General features: G+C 41.1%; 1 protein-coding gene across 1 annotated transcript; it reads left to right on the forward strand.

Annotated features, from left to right (window-relative positions):
- Window positions 1-1,069: 1,069 nt before the first annotated feature.
- On the forward strand, window positions 1,070-8,424 carry LTO1 (LTO1 maturation factor of ABCE1). Its single transcript, XM_029582969.1, has 5 exons — window positions 1,070-1,220; window positions 2,724-2,829; window positions 3,781-3,851; window positions 4,142-4,259; window positions 6,892-8,424. Exons 1-5 carry the CDS (start codon window positions 1,150-1,152, stop codon window positions 6,958-6,960), a joined length of 435 nt encoding a protein of 144 aa, XP_029438829.1. The 5' UTR covers window positions 1,070-1,149; the 3' UTR covers window positions 6,961-8,424.
- Window positions 8,425-8,813: the final 389 nt, after the last annotated feature.

The raw sequence follows: 8,813 nt of genomic DNA on the forward strand, positions 1-8,813 counted from the left end.
TTTGAGCCCCTGAAAAAAAATTGTAGATCAGGAGAGGGGCAGGGGGAAATCAGCAACAGCAGTGCCTAGGGACTGCGGACAGCAAAATTCATCACAGTTCATATCTGTCTTTTAGGTTCTAATTTCTAAAAAATGTAAAATGTGGTTTACAAAGTGATTGTATTTTTATCCAGTAATTAAGGTTTATAGTCTAAAATATATATATATAAATTTGCAGCACAATGTTGCCATCCAGAGGACAGCCATGAAGCTGGCACAGAAACTAAAAAGAAGTAGGAACTTGTGTATTTTAGCGCTCACAGTGCCATCTACTGATTGACTGTGAAAACTAAAGTTTAATTGCAATTTACCCATCTAAAGCAGAGGGGAACCCCGTAGAGAATCAACACAAAAGAAACTCGCCGGACCCATCACAAAACAAAGGTACATTTTTAACTGTTTATTCCTTCAGGGATTACATACTGACAATACAATTTTTATTATGTTTAAAGATAGTTATAGGAATTCTTTCACTGATCACATAAAAGTATGTCATTCTAAAGGAATAAAGTTTTGTCCTCTACAATAGAAATCTTATCAGGATCTGTATACCTTTGCTTTACCAATATATGGCTTTTTTGAAAGTCTCAAATTCAAAATATGTATAGACAGTATATACAAACTTACAACGTCCACTTATACTGTGCAACTACTCTGTACTCGAGATCTGGACGTGAGAATGAAACGATTGTTCAAAGCCCACTACGTTCATCAGTTCTGCCTTTTCACAGCACTGTTTGGGTCCCTTTCAGGGAGCAGAGAACCAGGGCTTGATATATTGTCTTAATTTGTTTCAAGGCCAGCTTGGGTCCGCTGTTTATTAACCCACCCGAGGGCGTCAGAGAGGCTAAGACTATTGGGGGAAAGAAGATACCCGCTTAGATTCTAGCAAGAAAGATTTACATTTTGATTTTATTTAAACAAACAAACAAAAGATCGCAACGACTTCTGCCACGGATGCTTCCGGTTCGGCGCCTTTTATTGACGTCACAGACCGCCCCCCCCCCCCCCCCCCACCAATCCGGAAGCTCGCTGAGAGCGGCGGACTCCAGAGGGAACGGCAGCAGTGCTACCCAGGGTGCTGTGCGCTGCTTGGTGTATCCGGTTGCCATGGCGGCGGCGGCGCGGCCAGAGCAGGAAGAGGATGATCTGCTGGACTCTATCGTGATGGCTGACGTGAGGTGGGCAGCGGGACCTTAGTGTTTGCACCCTCCTGAATCCCTGCCGCCCCCTCCCACCACCTCAGAGAGCCCTCATCCTAGTGATCTCCTCCCTCCCCGCGCGTTTTTACCCTCCTGATTCCTCCACTCCCCATTCCCTTCCCAGTGTTTTGCTCTCCTGAACTCCTGCCTTCCCCCTCCCACCTGCAGAAATTTAATGTATAAATGTATTTATGTAGACATTTTATAAAATGTAAATCACAACGGTTTACAAAAGTAACATTCATAAATCAACAAATAATGATGGGTAATGGAGGTAGTTTTCAGAAATAGGCATTGATATACCATAGCTTTGGACCCGCAATTGAAAACGCACGATCTCTTACTTGCATCAGGTGTGTGCTCCATATTCTGGGAACAGTCTATCGTCCCTTATTTTGGGATCTTAGTGTTCGCTGAGGTGTGTATGGTTGTATTGTCACTCCTATCATACCGGTGTTACTGGAATTCATGATTTTGAATATGTATTTGGGCTTCTACTGGCAACCAGTGCAGAGAGATTAGCCAGAGTGAACACATTTTCTAGTTCCTAACAAAAGGCTTGCTGAGGCATTTTGTAATAATTGTAACGGTTTTAATAGACTTGCTGGAAGACTGAGTAATAATGTGTTATAGTAGTCTAGATTTGAGAAAATTTGGGTTTGCAATACAGTACAAAAGTCCTCGAATGTTAATAAAGGTTTCAATTGATGTAATATGCACAACTTGGCATAACCTGTAGTAACTAATTTATTGATGTGCTTTTTCATCCTAAGGTTCTCGTCAAGCTGGATACCTAGATCCTGTACTTGATTTGAAGGAATAATTTGGAAATTACCCAGGTCTAGAGCCAGGGGTTTTACTGTCAGAGTTTTTGCTTAACAAAATGATTTCAGACTTTTTGAGGTTAAATGTTAATTTAAGTTGCTTTAGTACCTGCTGAATTGCTTTCATATATGTTGAAAGTATTGATACTGTATTTTCAAATGTAGTGCCTTTACTCTCTGGATTCCACACTGCAGAGAGCCCTTATTTTACTGATCCCCTGTACTCCCTCCAGGAGATCCCCTGTACTCCCCCCTAGGAGATCCCCTGTTCCTGAATGTTTTACTTTCCTGATTCCTTGCCTCAGAGATCCCTTATCCTAGTGATCTCCTGATCAAGAGAGCTCCTGGGTCTCAAGGATTCATGAGTCTGTGTGCCAGTGAGCCACCTGACTTGGTGAATCTCTGTTCGGGTCTGTCCTGGAGAGCACTTACCCTCTTTACATCCTGAGTGCCTTTATCTTCCTAAGTCCCTGACCCAGAGAGCACTCACCCTCAAGATCCCCTGTCCTCTAAATCTCAGAGATTCTGTGAGACCCTGTCCCAGTGTGTCATGTGTCTGGTTGAGCCTCTGCCTTTTGTGATGATCAAACCCAGAGAGCACTTCTCATGTCACTTTGTTACTGGAATTGAAGGGCATATGTATATTTTATGATTGCAGATTTCATGGTGAAGGCTATCAGGAAGGTTTTGCTGAAGGAAGCCATGCTGGCATCACTGAGGGAAAATGTTATGGGGCACTGCATGGAGCCAAGGTTGGATCAGAGGTAAAAAAATAAATAAATACAATTTCATGTAAAGCTCAGTGTTTCAGTTCATTGCTTTTCATAAAAATAGGTTTCATGGCTTTACCCTTGTTTAGCAAAATGGAATATCTGTGATATAAAGCAAAGAATAAAATGAATGCTTAGTCATGTTCCTGTCCTAATCACTCTATAGTTGTAACTTGTCTAGTTAGTCTGTGTGCTGAAGGTTGTGAAATGGTAAAAAGGGCCAACATGATGGACAGCTCTGCAACTGTTGACTATTAGTGATGATAAACTGACCACACTAGAGGCTTCCAGTTTATATAAGGTTCTTACCAGTCAATTAGTTTCTTGCATTTGATGTATTGCTTTTCTTAAGAAAAATCAAAATGATTTACAATAAATTCAAAATGAGCAAAATAAAAAATTTCATAAAATCACCAATTAAAATATAGCACTTCAAATAGAAAAAATAAACAATACACTGTAAAATACCATCAAATGATACTTAACATTAATTACATAGTAACGTAGAAATGACGGCAAAAAAAGATCAAATGGTCCATCCAGTCTGCCCAGCAAACTTCTTATGGTAGTATCTGCCGCTCCATGCAAGTTACCCTCCTTTTTTCTTATTAAAAAAATATTCATAAAAACACAAATTAAAACTTAAAATATATAACTAACCAACAATATACATCAAATGATATTAATAGGATAAAGATTTACAAAAAAGATAAGGATCTCAAACAGGAAAGGCCTTGCAAAACTTATGTGATCAGTTGGATATAGGATGGGGTATCCTGTGGAATTGCTTATATCCTTCCCAAAACCTGTAAGCTCTAGTTTTAATGCATGCAGTCTTTGTTTTTAATACATGAGTTCATAAATTCAAACATTTTATTTTAATTAAAGATACAGTGGAAGTTTTTTTTTTAATTTTAATCAGCGCTCTTCTTTCTTACCCACAAGATTGGTTGCTACTATGGTTTTGCCTGTACTTGGAGGAGTTTACTTCAGAAATGTGCATCTGAAAAATACAGGTAGGACTATATTTCCAGGTATCATACTCCTACTCTGCTCTCTTCATTTGATATGAGTGCTGCTACCACTCGCTCTCTTTTAAATGCATCGTCCTTGTAAATGAATATCCAGAGCCTATAATAAAAGCTTGTTCTTTCTTCCAGGCAGTGGCATATGTTGGCATAGTGTTTTCTGCAATATAGGATTTTGTCAGACATGTGACAGTTCACAGTTACAAGTACTGCACAATGCATGCGATCAGATGTTCTTCAAAGTGAATTTGTTGTATTCATTTTTATCCCTTTTATAGTAAAAAGTTAAAGGTTCTAGATGCATTGCTAGGAATGATTCAGAATTTCCCTTACGAAGATCCCACTTACGCTAAACTTCATGAGGACCTGGACAAGATTCGAAGCAAATTTAAACAGGTTGGTAATCTTTGATGCTGTTCAGTAAGGAAAGCCTCAGAGATAAAATGAATATTCCAGATGTGTCCTGAAGCACCATCACTTGGGGTGCTTTAAATAGTTTACTGCTTTTGCAGCCTGTAGAGCTCATGATTGGTGTTCTGGATGTATTGGGCTTTAAGTAAAAGAAAACTAAAACTCCAGCATCATATTACAAGCAGTACAGTTACTGAAGCCTATCTTCTTTTTATACTTTATAAATATCAGATTGTATAACATGCTTCCAATAAAAAGAGGATATCAGTGGAATAACACATACAGATCAGCACAAAATGGAGGAAGAGTACAGCATTCCATGGCCTAAATGCAGAGCAAGCCAATGCAGAGTGCTCGCTGCTTCAGAAAAGCAATTTATTTAAACGGAGACATCAGGAAAGCGACTCGACTTTCTCCTTTAAGGAAGGCAGAAAACCATTCCAAGTCTGTAAATACTTACGAATGGGACACTTGAAAGGAATAAATGGTTGCTGAAATGTGTAGCATGCTTTTTCAAAATCGTAAGTTCTTTTCTATACATTTGAGCAAAGACAATTGGGGAACATGCAGGTTTTTAAATCCCAAAACCAACAGATCTTGTTTATGCAAAAAAGTGTTAAGTACCCAGTGAAGATCTGTTACAAGCCAAAAAGAAAAACATAGACTTAGCAACCACTTGATCTTCCGTAACCTCAGTTGCATCCAAGTTATCTTTTAAAGAATCCTCACTTCCAGATGGCAAACAAAAATGCCACCTGGCATGATGGTAATGCTTTTCAGTAATTCATTTGGAGAAATCCCACTTTTTGGCATGTGTTTTTATTTATATTCCACCTTGCGTGACTGATCTGAAGTTCACTTCCAACTTTTTGAAAATTTATACATCTTAAAGTTCTGCATTTCATAGAATTTTCAAAATTCTTTTCCCTTCATAATCAAGAGACTATAAAGTGGCTTAGAAGTATCGAGGTTTTTTATTTTGCTGTGACAAACAAACCTCTAGCTTTTCAGCTAATGTTTTGTTGCTATTCTTGTTAGCGGTCACAATAGTCTCCAGCTTGCAAAGTTATTCCTCTAGCTGAAAGTGAATTAGACAATTTCTCAGTGGAACAACCCAAAGGCTGGTGCTGCCTCCTAGGGTAGATTAGCAGTTTTAGGTGCCAGCCGCCTTTGTGTTGCTTTTGGCGCTACAGACTAAAACAACCACCCTCCTGGAAGTTTTGTCCCACTGAAAGCTTCCAAAATCACCTCAGTCTCGGTCAAGTTCTGATACAGGAGCTGCTGCCAAGCCTATCACCAGCCCTCACCAGGAGATCCAGACCTCCCTTCCACATGTCAGCCACAGCTTTCACCTGTCACAGGCAAATGCAAGAAACAGCTGACACCTCTGCAAGAGTGCGCACTGTCACTAAGGGATCAAAGCTGCACTGTCCATAGATTGCACAGAGAAGGAGCTTCTGCCCTGACATAGCAGCAGGGAAACTGTTGCCACCGCAGACACTGCCAAGAAAAAAATGGCATCGTTTGGGCCCCCTCCTCGCCACCTGCACAACCCTTGAGTTGGCCTTACCTTGTCCTTCCCTTTTGCCCCTAGAATTGTCTGGTGGATTGGGGCCTCCATATCCACAAAGACCTGGCCTGTGCTGGCGCCTCTTTATCAAACTGAGCTGTGATTGCTCCTCACTTCACAAAGTTTTGCTGCCACTGAGAAGATAAGAGCCTTATGCCCCATTCTGGAGGCTACTTGTCTAGAAGGGTAAAGACAGAATAGAGGAAATCTAGAGCTACCCTAATTGTGCCGAATCTACAACAGAAGCCCTATGGGCCGAGACTTAAGGGTATGCTAAGAACCTTAAAATACTTCAGAGGTATGAGTTTACAAGAGAGCAAAAAGCAATGTCTAGAACAAGGGGTTGTGGGGTGGGGGGAAGGTTGGACTTGGGATGAATTTAAGGAAGCATGTCTTCACAGAAATGGCATTTCAGTAAAGATGACGGGGGCGGGATGGAGTGAAAGCAATATCAGAACGCATGGGACAAGCACAGAGGATCCTTCTCAGTGGGGAAGTGAAGGCAAAGCCAGAGATCTCCGACGTATTTCCTTTTGTTTCTAAGCATTCATATTCTGCCTTTTCCAAAAGTAAGAAGGCATTGAGGAGACAAGTCAGGGCTGCATTCCATTATAAAGCAGGTTGCAAATAAGTAAGAAAAGCTGGGTAGGCTAGACGGGCCTGTACTGTCAAACTCGTGCATATTCCTGAATAGCATGTTTTACTTCGTAAGAGAGCCTCCCAGTGGCAAGTGATGGTATTGGAGTTCCTTGAAAATTGCTTTTGGTTCCAGCCTGTGGTGCTCCTGATCACCATTTAAGAATTATGGGTCATTAATCTTTATTTTTCAGTAAATGTTCTGAGCATAGCAGGCATTTCTGTACAGCTACCAAAGAGCAGTTTTTGCTTCGACTTCATTTTCATGTGTTTTCTTACACGGCAGGAATCCTGAGGGAAGAATTAGAAAGTAGAATGGGCTGTCTTAGTATAAATGCATGCTCGGTCTAAGACGTTTAATGCAGAGAGCATTTTTGTTTGTACTGACTCTGTTTTATGTGTGATTTACAGCTGTGCTCACTGCTTTGTGTTCATCCCGATTTTGGATTGTGCGATAAAGACTCTGGACTTGCATTTTGACCTGAATGGATAAAGAGACGTCTCGAAGACTACATGCAGACAAGCACAAAGGAACAATAGCTCTGTGTTGTATGTTAAGAGTGACCAGCTATTCTTTGGCCTAAAATCATCCTTATTTGCCTGATTCACTAAGGAGAAATACCTTGATGAAGAGGGCCCCAGGAGCCTTCATTTTTGTAACTTACTTTTCTCTGTTTGCATTATTTTATTTTCTGATTGGGGAGTGCTGCAGGCTTGGACAGAATACAGCAGTTTGGGTAATCAGGTTGTCCCCTGTAAGTGACAGGTAACACAGCAAGTTCTGTACGAGCTTTTCACCCGTCATCCTTTCTGGGAATTCTCATTTTATAGCTGCTAGAGGAACATCTGCATTTCGTGTTAAATCAGGATTGCAGTTAGTCACACCTCATCATACCTACTGTTTGTCAAAGTAGCTTGTCTTTGCAAGGAAACAGACTGTAAAGAGTACCTGTGTGTGTGTGTGTCTTAAGGACACCTCTTCCTACCAGAGGCATGAGATGACTGCTGATCCAGTCCGCGGGTCATTTGCATGAATTGTAGCCTTGCAGGATGACATACCCAGTCGTGGCCACTGCTCTGCAGAGGACCTGGCTCTTTTGCTCCTCAGGTTGGCTGAGGTTGTGCAGGCAGCGTTCACCGCCCTTGAGGGGCTAATTACAGAGTGAGCCGTGATTGCAGGGCTCTAGAGCCCTGGTGCATGGCCTCCGGCCCCTAACTGTCACTGCAGTGATGGAACTGAGTGGGGAGGGGAAAAGAAAATTCCATGCATAGTTGTGAATGAGCAACTGAGCCTGCTTTCAATTGATCTGTTAGCCCAAAAGAGCAGGAGTCGGTTTTTGCAATATGTGCTCACTGGACATGTGCAGAATATTACATTTCTGCTGCCTAAACTATGCAATACTAAATGAAGAAACCGTATGGTGAATAATAAAACGGTATCCACAGTATCGCCTAAATGTCAGCAGATACAATGATATCACAAACTGTATGTATGACCATCATATACGAGACGTTGGAATCCATTTGTTTATGGAATCAATGGTAGGTCTATCCTAGACCACGTCTTGAATTATAATCATTGCTCATGTATATATTATTATTTTCTGAGAACTTTTTAAAAAATTGCAAGTAGAAACAACTTCAGATGATAGTCACGATAGTCCAAAAATGTCTCTCTCAAAATGTCGCCCGACACTGCCAACACTGTTTCAGTATTTAAAATACATGCAGATACTTTGTTTAAATGTCAGCGAGCTGGCCTGCCTAGAATGACAGTGTTTCTGACTGGTTTGAACTGTATGCAAGCCTAACATTGCAAAATATGTCAGTAAAATACTAAATGTGCTCTTTTAGGAGCTGACATCCGTCGTAACGTATCGGGATGAAACTTGTATATTTGTATGTGCATACACTTTAGGAAATAAAGTTTTAGTTTTGCTACTTTGTCATTGGTGCGCTTTGAATTATTTTTAGCAGTTTTCAAGCCATGTCGATACTTAGTGCTTACATGCTAGTTTGATTCCTCCATCTCTCCAGAGGCACCATAGCTTCCACTAATCTGCACCACTCAGGTCCTAACTTAGGGGAGGATAGTGGGGGAAAGGTCTGCTGTTCTCCTACATGGTACACAGCTTCAAAGTCAATTCTGGAAGGAGCATGTTGAAAATCCAGGCAAGTGCGTGACACAGTCGTGGAAATGGTCTGCCGGACAGCAGAGTTATGTCTCTGTTCCAGGCCAGACCGTGAGGTGTGAACCTGTGGCTTCAGGGTGCCCAGCATGGAGCATTTCTTTATACAGTTAGATGAATAGCACCTCGAAGAACAAAAGCATT

Source organism: Rhinatrema bivittatum, chromosome 17 (assembly GCF_901001135.1).
Source record: "Rhinatrema bivittatum chromosome 17, aRhiBiv1.1, whole genome shotgun sequence".
NCBI classification, from domain to species: Eukaryota; Metazoa; Chordata; class Amphibia; order Gymnophiona; family Rhinatrematidae; genus Rhinatrema; species Rhinatrema bivittatum.

Coding starts and splice junctions, on each gene's coding strand:
- LTO1 (XM_029582969.1), top strand. CDS start 1,150: ATGGCGGCGGCGGCGCGGCCAGAGCAGGAAGAGGATGATCTGCTGGAC. Junction 1,221..2,723: donor ATCGTGATGGCTGACGTGAG/GTGGGCAGCGGG, acceptor TTATGATTGCAG/ATTTCATGGTGAAGGCTATC. Junction 2,830..3,780: donor GAGCCAAGGTTGGATCAGAG/GTAAAAAAATAA, acceptor CTTACCCACAAG/ATTGGTTGCTACTATGGTTT.